This window comes from Sinohyriopsis cumingii, chromosome 3 (genome assembly GCF_028554795.1).
Source record: "Sinohyriopsis cumingii isolate HCF-2022 chromosome 3, ASM2855479v2, whole genome shotgun sequence".
In the NCBI taxonomy this organism is placed as follows: domain Eukaryota; kingdom Metazoa; phylum Mollusca; class Bivalvia; order Unionida; family Unionidae; genus Sinohyriopsis; species Sinohyriopsis cumingii.
In genome coordinates, this window is record NC_142963.1 from 3,230,496 (window position 1) to 3,253,369 (window position 22,874).

Here is a 22,874-nt window from a genome sequence, read left to right on the forward strand (position 1 = left end):
TTAGTTGAAAACACCTAAAAGTAGAACTTTGTATCTTTTTGCTGACTTAGTTGCTGGCCTTGATTGAGAATCAAGTAAACAACTTTTTTTAATTTATTTTTATTGTGGGATACATAGGGTGAGATGGAGGCTGTACTGGATTACGTGACATTAGACATGTAAATAGCTTCTAAACTGTTCTGGAATGTGATCACGCAACCCTCATATGAGTATCTATTTTGCACCTTATTTGACTGTATAACCTATGTCTATAGTGGAGTTAGTTAGGCTTTTACACTGGAAAGTGTTTGTTTGTGACCAGTTTGGAGTTACATTTTAATTTTTATTCAAATTATTTGGATTCTAAAAGATTAATTCTTTTTCCTGGAATTATTTGAGTGCTCTTACAGAATTCTTGGACAAAGACATTGCTTGAAATTTTATTTTGAAATTCAAACACCAGTATATTGTTTGTGAAACAACAAAGAACTATAGGCACAACAGCACAATACTAGTTACAGTATACATCATTGCCTTCTATTTTGGATTTTTCATCGGGACTTGAACTTGAATTCATTAGAACATTTCATTACTAGGACTTCTAAAATTTAATTCATGGATTATTCTTGGATTATTTCTGGATTTGATTTCTTAAAACCATAAGTTCTTATTTTTTTTTATTTTTACATTGTTTTTCCAGGGAATTAAATTATTTGTTAAATTTTTAAAAGCTTTTTGTTTTCACTCTTTCGTTGTTGTTGTTGTTTTGGGGTTTAACGCCATTTTTCAGCACATGATAGGCTATACATGGCGGCCAGTATTAATAGTGGAGGAAGAACACTGAAAACCCTGGAAGGAACCACCAACCCATGAGAAGCTACTGGCAAGCTTTCTCACCAGCAAAGTTGGGAGGTTTGGGTGGATATAGCTCGATCCTATTTCATGAATATTTATGAAAATAGGTTTGTGAATGCATCATAAAGCAGCTGTGATATATTTAAACTAGGTCACTGGATTATTATTTGCTGCTGAAAGCTTGAGTGACTTCACTACTTTAAGCTGTCTGTTCATTATATCTTAATATAATGAATCTTATTTTACTAGTCTATTTTGTGCTGAAACAATAACAACTGGTACTCATGACAATTGGCATTATGTGATGTATCTCAAGAAAAGTAACTCAACCCAAACAAAATTGTTATGCATGACTAACATTTTTGCATTGTCAACATTCCATTTGTTATACCCTCAGCAGTATGGGCCCATGATATGTGGTTGCATATCTTTCAGAGTAACTCATTCACACCAAAACATGGTCAGTATGACCCGGTTTTCACACTGGACTGGATTTTATATTATCAGCTATTTGTTCTTGTCATCCCCAGTTATATCTTAGATTCTATTATGAGCCATGTGGGCTAATTGGTTAATGCATTGGACTTGTGTCAAGAAGGTTGTGGGTTGATTTGCACCATCTGATCAGCACATATTGGCTACTTTGGTGAGTCCTTGGGCAAGGTACTTTACTTTACTTGCCTTGGCTTGACATGACATTGATGTGTTGTAAAACACCAAACCAAACACAGCACAACCCACCCACCCCCATATTTTACAGTGTGGATGCATATTAGAGTGGATAATCTATATATCAAAACTAGGTCAGTGTACCTTAATTTTCATGCTTGAGTAACTTTGTGTTTTTACCTACTCAATCATTACACCCTGAATATCTTGAACCATATTTCATCTACACTCATGCAGCTTAGGATGCATCACAAGGAGGGTTAACTTATCAGTACCAAACTAGGATACTATGACCTAACTTTCATTCTTGAAAGTGTTTTGTTATTAAGATTTATGTTCATGATACCCACTTTATCTTTTACCAACACATGAAAATTGGTATATTCTTCACTGTAATGTGATTAGTCAGGTTTGAGTTATTCTTTATTTTCTTCCATACAAGTTTCTGTATTGTTGGCTACTCTAAATGTGCTCCTGTTGGTGATCGGATTCATATTTATAAGCAAAGCACTTTGTTTAAGAATGAACGAGTTACATTAGACCAGAAACCATTTTAAACGTAAACTCTTAATCAGTTCTTAAAAAAACTGTTAGATATAGAAAGTCATACTAATTCACCTTTCTTCTATCATAGGAAGAAGAATCAAATATTATTTCACATTTAGACAGTATATTCATTGATGTCATTAATCTAACTTTCATAAGAACAAACAGCTGTTATAGATTTATTAGACTTAGTTGTATTCAGATTTTTGTAACTGATAGAGCAAGGCTACATTCAATGGAATGTTGATTACTGTATGACCTTCAAGTCGATGTCTTTTACTGGGTTCATTAATACTGGTTATCATTGTAGTAACTTAACCTGGGTACTTGTGTCTTGTTGATTTTGATAATGGAAGAACGTCAATCTCATAAGACCCCAATGGTCAAGCGTGATCTGATGTCATTCCATTATTAAATGAGACTGATACCCAAAGTAAGTTACTCTATTTCATATAACAAAACGACAATTTGTTTAAGGCTATTATTGTTACTTTGATTCCAACCACTACTCACATTACACATTACATATAAATAAAGCATAACTGTTATGCAACTTATGTCAAGATCCTTGACAGCAAGGAATCTCTATAATACCCTGATTACAGATAAAGTAATAACCTGGTTACAGATAAAGTAATACCATGATTACAGATAAAGTAATACCATGATTACAGATAAAGTAATACCCTGATTACAGATAAAGTAATACCTTGGTTACAGATAAAGTAATACCCTGATTACAGATAAAGTAATACCCTGATTACAGATAAAGTAATACCATGATTACAGATAAAGTAATACCATGATTACAAATAAAGTAATAGCCTAATTACAGATAAAGTAATACCCAGATATAGAAAGATACAAACATGATATATAATATCCTTGAAATATTGTAAGCAAAGAAATAAATAAACTGGTTATAATTTGAATTTCTTATGCCCTACCAATAATGTTGAAGAAGCATCTAATATTACTTTCATCCAACCATATGTACACACATATATTGCTTGATAAGTAAGAATAAACATCAGTTTTTTTCAAGGAGTTATTTATTTATAAGCAAAATGAGGATTATCAATTCACAAAACCTCTAAAGATGTCATGTCATTAATCGTTTAATTTTGCTTCAGGCAGCTGAGCTGATTGGTGCAGCATTAAAGGCTCATTGTTCAAGGCAGAAACGTATGCAATATTATGAAAGTGACACAGAATCCACGGCAACAACAGATTATGATGATGATGTGGCCTTACTTCAGTCTGCGTTCAGAGGTCACCAGCTGAGAAAAAGAAACATTGAAGAGTGAGTTAAAAAAAATTAGTGAAAGAAACCAATACATTTCGAAAAATCTTTTGTTTTGATTTTGAATCCCACAACATGAATTATGAGTGTAAAAAATGTATGTCGTATCTTTGTTCTGTCCTATATATTTTGTGTAGACTTTTGTATATTTCTGAAGATTTAACAGTATATAAAGTAGGATCTTCATGCTTCCAGTATGTCTGGTATGAACAGTTAGGATTGGCTTGTATTTAAGACTTGGCAGAATGTCTGAATAGTATCAAACCTTGTTGACTTGTACTATCCAAATTGCAGACGGGTGTATGTGTCTGTACGTGTGTGTATATATGTATGCCCTAAAATGCAGTAGGTTAATGAGATGCTGAAAAGTCTCATCCCTCAAGTAGTTATTTCTTATAAAATTAGCACTAGAGAAAGTGGACTGGGTTTGCATCTGCAGATGGCATTCTAGTTAAGATAAAATTTTGTTTCTTCTGTTGTGTTTTTAATCAATATGGATGTTTACATATGGTTTGCAGCACTTGCCTCCCCTGATCCTTCTGCTTGCGTGTCACTATTTCTTTCATCCAGTGTCATAGTAAATTAAAAAATTTCTTTGTGCATATAGGTGGTCATCTAGAGAAAGAGAAGATGATGATGATGAGAGCATCATAACACCACGTAAGCCATCTCTTACCTCGTCTACAAGGTCAAGGCCACAGTCAGGTGAGAACTTACTCTTCTTTACATTGGATCATTTACGTCAGTCTTTATGCCTTATGTTGTCTTTCCATAGCCTTTATCCAAAGTCATATTGTAGCTCTACTTATCATCAGTCAGAAAACTTTATGTGATGGCCAAGCACCATCATCTGTCTGTTGTCCAGTGTATTTTGTCCTTCGTCCAGTGTGTTATATGTCAGCACCAGTTTTTTCACTTTTGCTCCTTAACCTGTGGGTGGATTTGCCATGAAACTTTTCCAAAGCATTCATTCCAAGGTATAATTGGTGCTAAATTAAAATTGTGCTTCACATACATCCAGTATAGCCACTGTGGCAACCTCTTGAAAATGTTGCTGTCACTACTACTTCTGAACAAATGGTCATACTATCTTGCTGTTTTCACTTCATGACTCTTATGATATTGTAACACCCTGTGTGTTAAATGTCGAAAAGACCAGAGTTCAGGACTTAAAAATGAATTGTATAACTTAAAAAAATGAGATAGAACATGCTTTTCAATCTCGCATAGTGACTTTACATAAACAGTGTCTGTCACAAAGCTAAATTTCTGGAAATATAGAGCAGACTTGTTTGTCTAAATGCTAAAAGACAACGTTATAATACACCATATTATGGTGAAATTAATTATATTATTAAATTCATGTGTGTATTAACAGCTGAATTCATTAGATTGACTGTAACACATTCTGACATAGCGTGATCTCAATGAAAAAAATAATTTTAGTACTAGAAGTGTACTTATGCAGTGTGGTGGGAGATAGCAGCAGCTTTATAAAGAATTATATAATAATTATAAAGCATTTAAATTCAATAGCAATCATGTAATAAATCTATTTAAAATTTCTCATAACAATTTGATTCAGTTTTTAAAGTGCCAAAGTTAATATTGGTTATGTAAAAATATAAAAATGATGGTTTTAGAATACATGGCCGAAATTCTTTTCTACTTAGATGTTCATACTTTGCCGCGCTGACAGCTCTCTGCCAGTGCACTGTCTGCACTCATATTTATAGACTCCTATTCATGTCACATGACCTTAGTTAGCCCATCAATGGTTGTCCTTCTCAGGGTTAGCCATGGTGGTAACCAAGTCAACGGTTCAAACTGCATGGAAAAATCCTTCTGAACACAAAATTTAGACAGAATTAAGCTGTCCTCTCAATGTCCGTGGTGTGCGTTTTTACTTTTAATCTTATATGTTCATATCTATGATTAAGTAGAACGGAACAAAACGGACAAGTGAATTTTGATGCGAATCAGGTGAGAGTACAACATACTGATGATGCAGTGAGTTGTAATATGGTTAGAAATAGACCCTATCAAATGCATAAAACACAGAGTACACATTTATAAGCAATGCAGACTGCGATCTAAACAATGGTGAGTGGGTGGCATACATTCAGGAATGGAAGAAGTAATTCACACATGGTAGATATTTTCAGTGACAGATAAAAATGACATGATCAAATATGCCAAAGTTTCATTGGTCAAACATCATCTCACATCTCAATGTTTAACATCAAATAATCTTCACACATTAAATGGACAATGTTTGTGCATGCAAACTCCATTCACAGTACCATTAAGGTATTATGACATAGTGAACTGCCTCATGTTATTCTGACTTTGTTTCATGTTTTTACATTATCATTATTAGTATTATTATTGGAAAAGGAATGTAGTTCTTAATAGTGCCTAGTATTTTGGTTTGTTGAGTTAGGTATTACAGTATCTAGTGTGTCCAAAATGACAGTGACACAAATCTGAAATCATTATGGTTCCATCTTGAAAATCTTATTATAGCTATTCTTTCTTGATTGGTGGTTTTAATAATGGTATTGCATCATCTGATATTATTGCATTGCTGAATTTTTTCCTGGTGCAAGCTCAGAATCTAAGGAGATTATTACCTCCTCCAATTAGTAGTTGGAGGTCTTGAATAAAAAAAAACAACTTAATCCCAGTATGATACCTTAGTCCACTTCCCACAGTCATAATACCATTCTTCTTTTCCCTGGTTTTTATGTATTTACACATGTGTCTTGGAAAGTTTAGTTATAATTAATACTAAGACTCCAGCAAAGTTTGGAAACATTTGAGAAACATGACAGCATGTCAGGTTCAAGAGAATTAAATGTCAGTCACAGTTTGTGCCAGTTTTGGCACACGATCTTGACTAATGGTAGTCCCCATTTATATATGAAACTGTCCAGCATTATGAATGGGTCATGAAAGCACTTTCTTAAATACTGTTAGATACTGTTCCATACTGAACAGTTATATTAATGGAACTGTAATTACTGCATTCCTTTGTAAGACTGCAAATCAGCCTAGGATTTTCTGGAGAGCACTTGTTTTCTGTTTAAATATTACATAATTTCTGAATTCCACTAAATAGTTTCTCATTTGTAGAGTAAGTATGCTGTATGTTTGCTAGATGTTAGATACCTCACCTTGGTGTTGGCATTCCATGTCTATTATATCAGTAGTGTAGCTGGTAAACTGTTGGCTTCAGTGTCAAAACTTATTTTATCAATGACTCTCTGACAGTGTGTCTGTGACAGTGTAAGCTTAGTCATCCCACTTTAGTTGCAGCTTTTATAGTACAACTTACATGACTATCATACACAGTAAATTTATCTACTATTTGGTTGCAATTTTCTTTTGAGCTGGAATATTTTATTTTATTTTATCTCGAGATAAATATTTTGTTCGAATAATGTAATAGCAATAATATGTCACTGTGATCTACATCTCACATTTTACCCATTTATATTAAATTTTTGTCTCATAACCACATAGGTTTTTTACATGCTGAATACATGGTGTTCTGTCTAGAAATTTGGTGAGAGGATCCATCTTGATAAACACTTCTCCCCATGTTATCAGCCATATTTAAGCTTCACTGACTTGTTTGTGCTTGATGTTCATTTCATGGGCCAGTGAAGTTTGTTAGGATTACGAAACTTGATAATTGGTTGCATCTTTGCAAGCACCACTTGTACAACCTCGTAACCAAGATGGTCACTGTGACCTACATTTTTTGCTTTACTATCATCGATTAGGTATTCGTGTTCAGCTTATGACTACATTGATTTTTGCATGCCGTATTGTAAATCCTAACCTATTCAAAAGGCCCATTCTCACAGTACAGATAAATTTAGGATAAATATGTTTATTGTAAAGCGCCCCGGGTTCTTCCTCCACCATTAATACTGGCCGCCATATATGGCCTATCGTGTGCTGAAAAATGGCGTTAAACCCCACAACAACAAATTGTAAAGCGCAATCAGGATTTAGAAAGTACCACTTGTGCCAAACAGAACTTACCAAATTAATTGATATTTGGCTGAAGGAAATGGATAACGGACTTATGACTGGGATTGTTTTCCTTGACTTAAAGAAAACCTTTGATCTTGTTGATCATGAAATTCTGCTGCAAAAGTTGAACTGTTACAGGTTCAATAATCCATCTTTAAACTGGTTTAGATAATACCTAAACCAAAGGTCTCAGTAAGAAAGCATTGGTAATATTAGCTCTCAAACTTGCACTATTCATTCAGGTTTCCCTCAAGGCTCAGTTTTAGGCCCTCTTCTCTTCTTTATCTATATCAATGATCTGCCATTAAATAATGAATCCACAAATACAGATTTGTTTGTAGACAATGCAACCTTGTATACATCTAGTTCTGATACTGAAGTTATCCAAATGATGTTAAACTCTGACGTTATTAGAGTCCACAACTGGGCACAACAAAATAGGATGGTAATTAATGAAGGTAAAACAAAATGTTTGATTTTGGGGACATCACAAAAGCTACACAAGTCAGGGAATCCTGAACTATCTCTTGCAATAAATAATAGTCCGTTAGAAAATGTCAAACATGAAAAGCTTCTAGGGGTGTATGTAGATAATAATTTATTATGGGATGACCATGTTGATAAGCTTTGTAAAACACTGTCATCCAATACTGTCCTACTCAGCATAATCAAGAAATATTTACCTATGGAAACTCAAAATCTATACTACAAGTCATATATTCTTACAACAATGGATTATTGTTCAAATGTATGGGGAAGCTGTGCTAAATCTGAGCTTGACAGGATTTATAAACACGAGCAACACACATAATTTTAGATGTATCTGTTAATCATCTCTCAAAAGCATTGCTTACAGAACTTAAATGGTTCACAATATATGACAGGATAAATTTTCACAGGGCAGTTCTTTTATATAAATGTCTACATGGAACTGCACCAGAGTATCTTCAGGACTTATTCAGGCCTTTTTCAACAGAATACCAGTTGAGATCAATATTACATGGAAACCTTCTAGCACCAAAACCAAGAACAGAGCAATTTAAAAAGAGCTTCCAATACTCAGGTGCAGGTTTTCAACATTTAGTTTACATTGTCAGAATCATGCAGTATTTTTCCATACTCCACAGCTTCATACTGCACAACATATGTATAGAAATAATATCGTGTTAGGAACTACTTTTGATTGTAGACAAACAATATATGCTCATGTAGCAGACACTATAGCTTTTGATTTATTAGATTTAATTCTGAATGAACTAAACAAGCTGTTTAGTCCATTTGAAAGTAGAGATGATAAAGTTGATGATGTGGATGAGTTCACTGGGTCACAAAATAAACTTTCAATCAAGAAATGAATTAATGTGATATTTGCTATGTCCACAACATACGTGAAACACAAAGTATTGAAAATACCATTCCAATTATTTAAACAGTTATGTAGGAGACATTCGTAACTATTCACAAATCAAATGGTTCAGACTATGACCTGTGCACTCAAGGGTCTATAAAAATAGCAGAGAAAAGCATTAAGCTCACGGGCTGTCCTCTCTCCCCCAGAGACATCCCAGTTTACAAGTCAGTCAAAACACTAAACTTGAAACAGAAACATGCAACCGGAGGAGGTGGGTTTTGATAGAAAAGCAAGAGCTTTGGAGCCACCAAGCAATGACGACAAAGCAGTCTTATTTCCAATGGCAAAATGGACTTTCACTCTGCAGCTGCTTTGCAGTTCTTTACTGTTTACTTTTTTGATACAGTGTTTGGATTTATAGTAGTGATAGAAGTCATGCAGTTCATACAAAGAGCATGTAATTAAGAGGCATAAAATATGTAGTCTATAGCTGGTAAGAACAATGGCAATAAATGTAAATATACATACATACCTTTTTACACAAGGTTCAAAATTTGATCAACTGCGTGAAATTGTTCTGCAGTTTAGACTACATTTCCAACACAAATCCAAAGGAGAATTCACTGTACTCCAAAACAAAATGAATTTGATATTTCCTAACAAACAACATTTAATCCTGCATCTTCGTGGGTGTTTCAATTAAAGGAATTTCATATTTTTCCACCTTATGATTCCAAACTAATAATGATAGAACTGAAACATGTGCACTGTGTCGAGGCCAGTCCCTCCAACAACATGTACATCATACAGAATTGACATAGTTAATAGATCCAGTCCATTAAAACTAGAAAAGCAGAACTTAGTTAGATTGGCAACAACAAAAAAATCTCCTCCATTCCAGACCAACTGGAAAAGTTGTTTCGAGGTTGTATTCATTCACAATATAACTCAAATTTTCAGGTTTAAGTAGATGAAAAAAAGTTATTTTTTTAATGAAAGACTGAGTGCATGCTAAGCTGTCAAGTTTAAAGGTTGCTGGATGTCATTATGTGTGCATTAATACTGTTATGGTGTATTGTTGAACCTACAGTTGTGTATTTTCTTTGGAATCCAGCATAAATTCAGTTACTTTGTTTCTTTTAGTGTGTTCTGTTTATTATTCAGTCTTAAATGGAAAAGAGAAGTGAGTATATAATAAAAAGGTTACTTTATTGGTACGGGAAAATATAAACTCGTTTTTTCTTAGCAATACTGCACTCCAAAAGTCAAGTGGTATTATTCAGAAACACTTGTTCATATCTTCCTGTGCTGTAACCTATAATTATTTGATGGTAAATTGTCCAATGTATAGATTATACATTGATATTGTATAGTTTAACTGTATTGTACCTGTGAATGGATATTGCATTTATTAGAGGAGTGGACGGCATGCATTTTGTGAGCCTGCAGCTGTGCTGGCTACTCAGGGTAATTACTGTTGTATGAACAATGCTTTTAAAGTGGTCATAGTGGCTGGCACTCCAAGGTTACCATTTGCCTGTAATTTCAACCCAGCAAAATTTATCATCTAAGTGTGGACAACGATATCTGTGAGTATTGGGAAGCCATTGTAATGAAGAGAAGCAAATTAAAAAAGACTTTCTGTTACAATTATACTTGTTTTCTAAGATTTATTCAACATTTTAGATTCTAATTCTACCTCTTCAAATTAGTGTTTGTGTATTTTTAATTTTTAATTTAGCTTTAGCAGTTTGAGCAATAGCGCTACAATGTCGGCAGTGTGGCAGTTTATTGTGATGTCTAGCAATGGGGCATCATGTTACACACATTCAGCATCATGTCCCATCCAGTCACATTATCCTGACACCAGGCTGACCATTCCTAACACTAACCTCTTAATGCTGAGCACCAAGCGAGGCAGCTGCTAGTACCATTTTTGTCTTTGATGTGACTCAGCTAGGGATCAAACCTATGACCTCCTGCATCCTAAGTGGATGCTCTAACCACTTAGGCCACCAGAGTGGTCTTTTCAAATCAGAACTTCCTCGACTTAATGCTATTACATAACTTCCCACAAAATTTTGAGAACATTTTTTTAGCTTTCATTTATAATTTTCATTTTTGCCTGTAAGTTATGTGCTCGGTTACTGTTTGCATGCATTTTAATTGCTCGTTTATTTGAAGTAGAAAAAGTAACCATCATCTTTCAACAAAGACTTTCAATTTTCAATTTCAGCAAAGTCAAGGTCCAGCATAGCTTCCAAGGTATTGTAATTTCTATGTATATGTAGTTATGTTCTACAATTCTACAAACAATTAATACACTGCATACCATTTCAATGAATATTACATAACATCCTGTCTCAAAATGTATGTATTTCTGTCTCTTCAAAACAGATTGCTGTTGCATGTATAGTTTCAGATAAGATCAGATAAGATTTATTTAATATCAGCAGGATTTAAAACAACAAGTCAACATAAGCTCTATTGTGCTTTTTACTGGCATTGTTGTGTGATACAGATGCAGAGAAGTTTGTCAGTTAAGGAAGTAATTAGTAAACATAAAGGAGATCATGAAGTTAAGTATTTGAAATATGGAATAAGTTCAGAGCCCATGCTCTGATTTGAAAGTTATTTATTTAATATGGTTGTCACAAACTGTACCAAGCATAAAGGTCATATCCTACTTATGACACATGAACCAAATGATGATATTAGACATGATTTTAATTCTTAAGAAATGTGTTTGACATAAGCAATAATGAAAGCAAAGAAGAAAATAGAAGAAAATCACTTTAAAATTGTAAAAAGAGCAAATACCTTTTAAAGCATGTCATAATAATCAAGAAACAAAAGATTGATATTTTCATCAATAACAGGATTTATTCTTGGCTGCCTTGCTATCTTTGATCACATTTGTGAATGAGTAGGCTAATTTAAGGTAGTTTAATTATATTATGTACACAAGATTTATAATGTGTTCAATTGATCAATTGACCTAACACACAAGCAGGTCGTTAGCTCTTACGCAGATAGGATTTGCATTCCTTTTAACTTCTCTTTCATTCCACACCCTTTACTTGATTTGATACGAAGATTAGGTTCTCAAAGAAATGTTTGCTGACATAGCTGTTATTGTAGATTGACATATTTCATGTTTCAATACAAGAGGGCAGATTGCATTTATGATGATTACACTTAAACTGAACTAAAAGATTGAACTAAAACACCAATTTTACTTGACAAAACTTACTTAACTGCTGTTTATTTCTTAAGGTGCTGCCTTCAGTGGCATTGGTGACATTTTCGTTGACAGAAATTCTGTTGAATATTGTAATTTATGGTGTAATAATAATGTACTTAGAAGCATTATATATACCCAGGCATTAAACAGTTGCATTGTTTAAATAAGTCCATCATTCAGAATTTATAAATTAATTTACCCAACTAATACTGTAACTGCAAATCATCAGCATTAATCCCACAGCAAAGGGTTGTTTTAACTATCCTGTGCTGCTTTATTAACAATGAAACTGAAGTTTCCAGGCACATCAGACATGGTTGTGTTGTCAGACCGTCATATTTGATCAATTAACATGTGGCTGACAAACACTTGGTCCTTTGATAAACAATTAACTGTATCCCCTTGCATGTCCCTTTATAAGTGGAATTAGATATTTTTGGTAAAAATATTCTGTAGTAATCCAAATTTTTTATAAAAATGTATAAAAATTTGCATTGGTTATTGTCCATGAATTTATCCTCACCCTTCGATTACCTGCTGTTTCACCAAAGTTAACTTAATACATAATTATATCCCCACATTATGTGTTAACCCTTTACCTCATGCAAGCGTCTTTGGATGCCTCTAATCCATTCGCATGGAAGCGCCTTTTGACGCCTCTAGACGCCAGCTGTAAACATCAGCCATTTTGAGCTGGTTTTCATAGCGCCACCTTCGGGGAAAACCCACCTATTAGATACTACATTCATTTCTACGAATGACAATTACGTCGGATCACGTGGTCACTGTTTATGCACTGGTCGATATCTGCTGTTTAAAGTAACTGGGTCATAATCTCCGCTTTCTAAAATGGCGGTCGCGGATTTCATTCAGTACTTACGAAGTTTTCACGATTAGAATCACAGCTATGAAAGATTCAATAACTTCGGTAAAGGCTCTGATATTGATGTAGGCAGCAATTAGTTTTTATAAATTATCAAATTTAGATGACTTAGTGATGTAGACGCAGACGAAAAACATGTAAATTTCGAGTATGGAAAATGGCAGCTACAGTTGGTCATTTGGCCTCACTGACATGACGGTGAACGAGTTCTCTCAAGATTTTAAAGCACATAAAAAATTCTTCCGTGAAAAATAATTACACAGCTATAACAATCGGACTTTACTCTTAATTTTTTCCACATATAATAGATGTGTACCAAAAATGTAAAATGGTTAAAATTGCTGTTAAACGTAACATACACTACATTGCCTAACAGTTCACAGGCAGGCCTATGCATATGCGGTCGGCTAGGTAACAGGTGTTCTGTTTATAGCACGCTGCACTTTGTCACTATGCTCTATGAGGTAAAGGGTTAAATGGAAACAAAATATATCCCCATATCTGAAATGTAAATTAAATATATCCCCACATTATGTGAATTAAATATATCCATACCTTATGACTTTAATGTAAATTAAATATTGCACCACATTATGTCTTTCATGTAACTTCAGCGTATTCCCACAGTCTTTAATGTGAATTCAGCATATTCCCACACTGTCTCTAATGTGAAATCAGCATATCCCTACATTATGACTTTAATGTGAATTCAGCATATCCCCACATTAGGGGCCATCCATTTAGTTTGTGCGCAAATATCTGGCAAAGCTTGACCCCTCCCCCTCCCCCAAATTCTATAGAACGGCATATATTTAATCCACGCAGAAACGATCAAGGATTAATAATATTAATGTGTTTAATAATACAGGTAGTCCACTGACGTTGAATATCTTGCTGCATCAATGAAATAAGTTGTGTAACTTTAAAAAGTTTGTCCGGTGTCTGCTAAAATTCAAATGTCAACTGAACCCAGTTGCACAGGTTATGTAAGAGACAAATTAGTATTGAGGTTTCACCTGCCTCCCCCCCCCTTTTCCTATGCATACATACATTATCAGTAGACCCCCCCCCCATACGCAAGCGAATGCATTTGGGTTAACCCCCTCCATGCATACATACTAAATGGATGGCCCCTTATGTCTTTAATGTGAAATCAACATATCCCCACATTGTCTTTAATGTGAATTCAGCATATCCCCATATTGTGTCTTTCATGTAACTTCAACATATCCCCACATTATGTTTTTAATGTGAATTCAGCATTTTCCCACATTGTCTTTCATGTAACTTCAACATATCCCCACATTATGTCTTTAATGTGAATCGGCATATCCCCACATAATGTCTTTAATGTGAAATCAGCACATTCCAACATTATGTCTTTAACATATTATTGTAAATATAAATATATCCCCACATTATGTCTTTAATGTAAGTTTTGAAGTATATGGATATATCCATATGCTTAAAATCTGACTGAGTCTTATTTAATTCTAAAAAATGTAGCCAGTGATGTAGTCATGAGCTTCTGGTTACTGATATACAAAGACCCTTTGTCATTGCAAAGCTAAGGTTACCACTCTAGCTGTACTGTAAATTTATCCTTACTAGAACAGAACCATTTAAGGGTTGGAATGGAGCTTTTGACTGTTATAATCAAACCTGCTACTCCCTATTTTGCTGTGCAGTAATGCAGTCCTATTGATAGCTGTTAGTAGATTGCTCATTACCTATGAAATGAAATGGTTACATCCAGACTTGCTGGATGCTAGGGTATTGGAGTCATATTGTATTATTTACAGAGAATCCCTGAGGCAGTTCACACTTGTTACTGTGTTCATCTCACATCACAAGGCCAGTACCTATGTATGAGTGTTAATTAAAGTAGTTTTGAAGAATAAATAGAAATTTATTATTAGAAACACCCATGCCCATTTAATTATTCAGATGCAAATGAGAATTCATGCAATGCTTCATTACATTTCTTTGTGCTCATATTTGATGAAAATTCATTATGGATACAGTGAGAGTTCTGTTGGTGAATACACATGTACTTCAGTTATTTGCAATTTTCAGTTGCTGATTTTCTTGTACATGCATGAACCAATGCTTGCATGGTTCTCTGCAAAAAAATTAAATATAAAATTTGAAATCACTGTTTGTGTATTTCTTGTTTAATATGCACCGGTTTAGGTTGGTTACTTTGACAGCTAGAACTCCATAGCCCCCCTCACAAGTTCTTTAATAGTGAAGAGGTTAAATGTGCTGTTCTTGTTTTGGATTTAATGCTATTTTCAGATAATAATAGGCTATACATGGCAGCCAGTATGTTTGGTGGAGGAAGAACCCAGAAAATCCAGGCAAGAACCACCTACCCTAGAGAAACTATTGGCAATCATCCCCACATACTCAAACTGGCTGAGCCTAAGACTTAACCCACACGTACTGAGCATGAGATGTTGTTGATCTGTAAAGGCAAACGCCTTAGACCAGTCATCCACCCAGGGCCTGTTAGATGTTAATATTTTCTGTAGTTGATTGACTTGTTATGCATCATAATTACATAACATGATGGGACTTTGTTGACCCTGACCATTGTGTTATGGTTGGGTTTCATTGTAGCTCCAGTGGAAGAAAAATGACCAACTGATAGAGATGTGGGGACAGGATGAAGGTGAAATTTTGTGCAATTTATATTAATTTATTCAAAATTAAGTAGGTATTGAAGGTGTCTAAACAGACTTTGTTTTCTGCAAAAATGTTGCAATGTGCAGTTTTATGTTTGATCAGCGATGTAAGGTGTAAGATTACAGTTGATTAAGTTTTATGTTTGATCAGCGATGTGAGGTGTAAGGTTACAGTTGATTAAGTTTTATGTTTGATCAGCGATGTGAGGTGTAAGGTTACAGTTGATTAAGTTTTATGTTTGATCAGCGATGTGAGGTGTAAGGTTACAGTTGATTAAGTTTTATGTTTGATCAGCGATGTGAGGTGTAAGGTTACAGTTGATTAAGTTTTTTGTTTGATCAGCAATGTGAGGTGTAAGGTGACAGTTGATTAAGTTTTATGTTTGATCAGCAATGTGAGGTGTAAGGTTACAATTAATTAAGTTTTATGTTTGATCAGCGATGTGAGGTGTAAGGTTACAGTTGATTAAGTTTTTTGTTTGATCAGCGATGTGAGGTGTAAGGTTACAGTTAATTAAGTTTTATGTTTGATCAGCGATGTGAGGTGTAAGGTTGTAGTTGATTAAAGTCAGATCTTTTTGAGAGTTTGGTGGCAGTTGTCCTGATGACATCAGCCCTGGCACTTTACTGTCATATTACAAAGAAGTTATTGCTAACAAAATGCAGCAGTTTAGTTGCCTTGACACAGAGCCATTTAGATCATGATAACTTGCCTTGTCAGAATTTAAATTTGGACTGACCTTTCTTGAAATTTGCTTCTGATTATAGTAGAGTGTCAGCCTTTAACTCTTTTCCTTCACTCCCTGGGAATGTAATTTTAAATTTTGGTAACTGTCCCATTATTACCTTTGCCATATACATTGTCTGATAGTATATTCATAGAATTACCTCTTCTACAAATAGTATTGTTTCCTTTCTTTACAGGCGAGCACTGCTCACTCAAAGCCCCGCAGTTACATTAAAAGTTCCAGTTCATTGACCGCTGATGATGATGATGATGATGATGATTTTTGAAGCCATTTAACTAGGACCCATCCTGTGATTTACATGAAGAATAGAAAAGTTGAGGAAAATTATCAAGACCAGTCAAATGATACTGCATTTTATGTAGAAGTTATAATTAGGACTAAGAAGTAGTGTCAATTATTGTTCTCATTTATTATTCAGTTCATGGATGAGTGAAAGAGGATTTGAAGATGGTTTCATAATTTCTTGGGCTTTAGCTGACTGACATGGAAGATTTTAGTCATCTTTCATTAGAATTAGATTTCTAAATAGAAAGAAACTAATCTCAGCAAGCTTCCAGTGAAATATTGTGAATGCTTCATTAAAGATGTTAAATGAGACAAGATGCAGATTTTTAGTATGCACAGATCAAACCAGGAATACAATGGGACTAATATTTTTCTTAAACTACATCCTGTGAATTTATTTATTTTTATGGGTATGCATTTTTCATGTTTTTGTGAAATAAGTAGGTTTTATTTGGTACCTAAATTCATAGATTGAAGAAGAGGTCCTGCAGATTCCACAGAAGGATTATTCTTTATTCATGCCTTAGATTCATGATTTGTATTAAACAACACCTAAGAAAATTGATACCCATGATAAATAGCTAATCACAGTATTCAAAGTTAATAATTAAAATTGTTATTATTTTTTTTTACATTTTCGTTATGTGCCTTATGTGATACCATATGATAGAGGGTTATTTGTTATTTGATAAGAGTTGAAATACCTGTCCAGTTCACAATGATGAGTTAATATCACAGATGACCTAAAATTTAAAAGGTGGATCATTGAAATGAAACTAATATTCATTCATCACTGATACAATATTTCAATATTATTTAACAGAATTATATATCCATATATTTAATGTCTGATCTTGCCCCATGTCACATGTTGAGTATCATGTTTACAGAGTTTGTATGAAAACAGTTCAAGGGGAAAATATGGATATTTTTTCATTGCCATCAAAACTAACAAAGAGCGGCACACCTATTTATTCGCATAACATTTTTTTAAAACCATTTCCTTTGAAAATTTTACCACTGTATGAGATTTATATTTCATTGCCTGACAATTTCACTTTTTGACATTTAATTATACTTTTTTTATACAAAGCAAACTATCTAGATTTCCAGCTATTAGGGTGAAGTCAGACAGGCATCATTATGTAATTGATTACATGTTATGTTGCCTAGGATAAAATTGGCTCTTGGCCGATTGGAATTTAGAATAATAGACAATTCACACAATTCACAACAATCTGGTGATAAATACATATAGGGGGAGTTTTGGAAGTCATCAGTTCCAAATACTTATAGAAGAAAAGAAAATAAGACAAATAACAAATATGTTTGAAAATATATTAAATTTGGAAGAGATTCTGAAAATTGTGGGGAAATCAGTCAGAAAAAGCATAATGACAACTTAATGTAATTGACAAGCTTACATTCTTTATATACATCATACAAGACTGCATTTCTGCCAGTGACAAACTTTTATACTTATTTGCTTTTAAAAAATATTTTTTGTGTAATATTTTATATTTGTTAGGTAGGCTAAATGTTGAAACACTTGTGATTAAATAAACCATCTTTTTTTTAAAGATTAAGGAAGTTAACTTTATGATAGACATAACTACTGTAATTTATAATATATCTATGTAATTTTATATATATTTTATGTTATTGTTATGAAGCACTTGTCTCAGTTTTTTTCCTGCTCAAATTTCTTCTTTCTATATTGTATTCTGTATCATAATTAGTAGATCTGTTCATATTGAATGTTGTAAGTTATCAATTAGTCTTGATTGAAGACAGTACACCATGTCAAAGTAGCTGTGATATCCATATTTTTATCTTATTCTTTTATATTGTCCTTTTTTAAATGCAAATTGCACAAAATGTCTTAGAGAAGATTACACAAGATAGATTTCCAAGTCAAATGTTGCATTTGAATAGAAAAAGAATGGGTCTAGAAACCAAGAATGTAACGAGTCATTGTAAAAACAATATGAATAATCACAAATATATTTATCCAGTAGAAATATTTGACCTGAAATTTCTCACACATTTTTGTCAGGGTTATCCATGGCTGTATGATTAGAATGAAGTATTGGACACTCTAATTCTGTCCCATTCATGTCCTTTAATTCTCCATATCACTGAAAAGGTTTGAATTAACTAGTATTATTTTTTAGACAGGATAGGGACTTTCTGCTCAAGTTAACTTTTTTTAAACTTTTGATTTTTTTATGAAACAATTTGGGTGTTTTAATTTTGCATTCAGCAAATATGATAAGAGGAAGTTTAAATTTTGGCACACAAAGATGGCTTCATGAAATATACAAAAATGCAATTTAGAAAACTATTCTTACTCAGTTTTACACTATAAGAGAAGAATGCAGAGAGCATGTGTGGTATTAAATGTTGTTTGTATGTCAGTATAAACATATTTAGCATAAAGTCAGAAATAAAATCTATGTTACTCTAGATTATGAATTTCTTTATAGTGTCAAAAAATAATAGTTTTGTAAAAATTATCAGGAGAGAGTAGCTTTTTGCATAAATGTTTGGTGATCATATTTTTATACAATTGTCATGGGGTGGGGTATATCATGCTATCGCATCCCTCCATCTGTTTATCCATCTGTTCCTGATTTTGTTTCAGTACAAACTCATTTTTCCCCACCATCTACTGTTACTAGCTTTTGTAAATATATTTGGGGTAAGGAAGAAGCCTATCAGTTTTTCAGTCAAAAAGTTCAAGGTAACTGTGACTGAAGAAAAGTGGTTCCTGCACAGTAACATTAGTTCTACAATACAGATAAAGATCAAAGTAGGTGGATGACTTGTGCATAGGTAAGGAAGAAGCCTGTATATTTTGTGGTGATAATGTGAAGGTCATTGACCGAATGAAGGATGGTGGTTACTGCACAACAGCATTAGTTCTACATAATTGATGTGGATGTGGACCAAACTTTGTGGATGGTATTCACTTGGAGTATGGAAGATACCTATTGATTTTGGGTCAGAAGGTGACAATTACTGTGACTGAAAGAAGACAAATGGTTTCCAAACAAGAACATTTGTTACTACATCAAGGATCTGGATCAGAATTTGTGGATGGCACTTCAGTAAGGTTTGAGTCAACATGGCAAATACTAAGTCCACTTTGACTGAAACAAGCAAATTGGTTTTCACATGGTGACCTTAGCTTAGCATCAGAGACTTCATCCTGCCTTCTTGAAAACTTTTGAACAGGAAACTCCTGCTCAAGCCAAAAACTTCAAAATCAGCTTTAACACCCGTGTCATGGGAAAGGAATCAAGTTAAGGAAAATCAAAAAGTTCTTTGTTTCTAGCTTTATGGGGGCACTGTAAAGATAATATGAACTTCTTAGAGTGTGACAGGTGTATGGTGAAGTTGTTTGCTTTTGCATCATGCACAGTGGAGAGAATGTTGGCATAATTCTATGTTATTTTCATGTATTGTGGCTGAAATTTATTTTGATATTGTACTTATGGAAATTGATCATGATCTAAGCACACAGCTAGCTAACTGCTCCCATATGCTAAAAAAAATCAGCCTGAATTAGTCTGAAGTACACTGTCTTTAGCGGTTATATTCGAATTGGGAAAATGAATTTTGCCAGACTAGACAATACAAGATTCTGAAAGTGCAATGAATGCGTTACAAAATATATCAAATGTAAAAAAGTTATTGGCTCTTTTTTTTAAAACAATAAACTTCTGAAATCCAGGAAGTAAAAATGACCATGTGGAGCTAGCAGTTTTTTTATATAGGTATACATCTTAAGTAAGGCCAGCTGTATACTCAATAACCAAATTACACTCATAAACCGCACACCAGAAATGAAGGGAGTTAAAAGTTCTTTTAACAGGACCTGAGGTATACAAGATCTTTTTTTAGTAGCCAGTATAACCAGTGAGGAAAACCAAGGAAATTCTTTTTCTTTAAAATTCTAACCACGTGCTAAAATATGAAATTGTAGAGTGCCACTTTATACTTTATTCTGAATAAAGTTATAAATTGTCAGAGTTATGGGACTTTTAGCTTGAGCTTGATTTCCTTGTTCTAAAGGTTCATGGTCTGGTTTTGCATATGAAGTAAGGTGGAAGCCTCCTGACTTACGTCAGAAGATCAATAGTCAGGGTCATTCTTTGTTGAAAAAAATATACACCCCTACCAGTATGATATATTTATTGCTACAAAGGACAATTTTAATTTTATCCAGTTATTTTATGCATACTGTAAAATGGTCAAAAATGGATTACTGGTAAAACACTTAACTAGCATGTTCTGATGAATTAATCATCCATCAAAAGGATGTTTATTACATGTACCTCATAAGCAGAATGCTGGGCATATGATTGGTGAATTATCGGGATATAAAGTACATTATTTCTGTGAAGAATTATTCAAGTATGGTGTGTGATATCAAGATCTGGAAATATATATAAGTCGGTACAAAAAAATGATGGACAACTTCAAATATTCCACATTTGATCTAAATTTATGAAATGACATTATATATAGAAATGATTTACTGTATAGTTTCTTATCATTGGAAATTGTACCTCTCCCCCCCCCCCCCACAAGAAGGCTAGATTTTAATTAAACAAGACTGACATTTCTGTTGGTTGGCACAAAACACTTTCAATACAAGGGAGGTAACTGCAACTACTAGAAGACTGTCAGTTGCATCTGCATAATCAGAAGTTGCAGCTAAGAGATTCACAATGCACTGTAATCCAAATTTTGGTCAAAGGAATTGCATTTATGAGGTAATTTATTTCATAAATACAGGGTTTCAAAATGATAACATTACATAAAACCCAATAAGCTTATGTGTAACTAGTAGGATACTAGTATAATTTGTATGCCTATCATAGGGATCAAAATAGGTGGTATCACTTTTCCACTTAAATGGAGTAGTCCTTGAAAAGGTATGCTTTTTACCTTCAGCTTATTTTTATAGTGTGATTGTGATACAATGTGGCAATTTGTACCCTCCAATTGGTGTACTTTGCAACAAAGATATTTTCTTTACAATATACACATTCGTTCTTATTATAATTTAAAAAACAAGATTCAGATTTAAATGAATTTGGCAGTACCTATTTAATTCACATTTAATTTGTTGTATTCAGATATTCATGTCTAAAAGTTGGTTGTGTGCTGCTGATAGTCTTCTTTCTCAAATCATACTTGTTAGGACATAAAGTAAGTGTTATATAATTTGTTCTTTTCATAGATCTAAATAAAATTATTTCATCTCATTTGTTTGCTTTTTGCTTTTTGTTCATACAAATGCATTACTGAGGACATAGAAACCAACATACCACCAAGAAGTCTCAGAATGAGTTCATATACTAGTGAACTCTAGATATAAACCTGTGATCACATTTTTGGATGATCAGGCCATATGGCCAGGCAAGCTTATGGTTTGGTCCTTCCTTCATCATCTATGATGTATTGTCTATTCACACTTGCTGTTTACGTCTTTTCAAAAACTGCTTATCAGAATTTGAAAAATAAGAAAGCATCCTGGTATGAAGATCTTTCAGATTTGTGCAAATAATGCTAATCACCATTAAAAATATAAATACCTTTTGACGATTTCTTAAAAACTGATTGACAAAATTTGACCAGATTTGGTGAAAAACATCTTTTTATAAAGCTCTTTCAAATTTGTTAAAATAATGATCATCCACTGTCTAATGATGATCATCCACCGTCAAATGATGGTCAGTCATCCACTGTCCAATGACGATCATCCATTGTCAAATGATGATCATCCACTGTTTAATGATGATCATACACTGTCTAATAATGATCATACACTGTCTAATGATGATCATACACTGTCTAATGATGATCATCCACTGTCAAAAGTGTCCATCATTGATAAAAATAGATAAAACATTGAATGACTTACCATAAACTGCTAAACAAAATTAGGCCGTAGTTGATGAAAAGCTATTTGACATGATGGTCTTGCACATGATGGTCCACCGTCAAATATAATCATCATTATTAAAAACAGAAATAGCTTTAAGCAGTTTCTCAAAACTTCTCAACAGAATTTGTCGAAAATCTGACAGAAATATCCTTGCATGAAGGACTTCCAAATTAAATTGATCTGCTATGAAATGGGCTAACATTACTAAAAATGGAACTCTAACAACTTCACACAAACTGCTGAGCAGAATTTTTATCAATTTGACAGAAAAGCATCCTGTTGTTAATTTCATTCAAATTTGTTTATATGATGAGCATCAT

The 22,874-nt window shown here is 33.6% G+C and overlaps 1 protein-coding gene across 3 annotated transcripts in view; it reads left to right on the forward strand.

Annotated features, from left to right (window-relative positions):
• LOC149802356 (uncharacterized) overlaps positions 1-21,871 on the forward strand; it is a 73,737-nt gene extending 51,866 nt beyond the window's left edge. For all 3 annotated transcript variants that reach the window (XM_089951587.1, XM_089951588.1, XM_089951589.1), the window contains 4 exons: positions 3,183-3,352; positions 3,960-4,057; positions 10,984-11,012; positions 16,486-21,871. In XM_089951587.1, coding sequence (XP_089807713.1) covers positions 3,183-3,352; positions 3,960-4,057; positions 10,984-11,012; positions 16,486-16,575 — 387 coding nt within the window. In that variant the 3' untranslated portion in view covers positions 16,576-21,871. The remainder of the gene's footprint in view (positions 1-3,182; positions 3,353-3,959; positions 4,058-10,983; positions 11,013-16,485) is intronic.
• Positions 21,872-22,874: the final 1,003 nt, after the last annotated feature.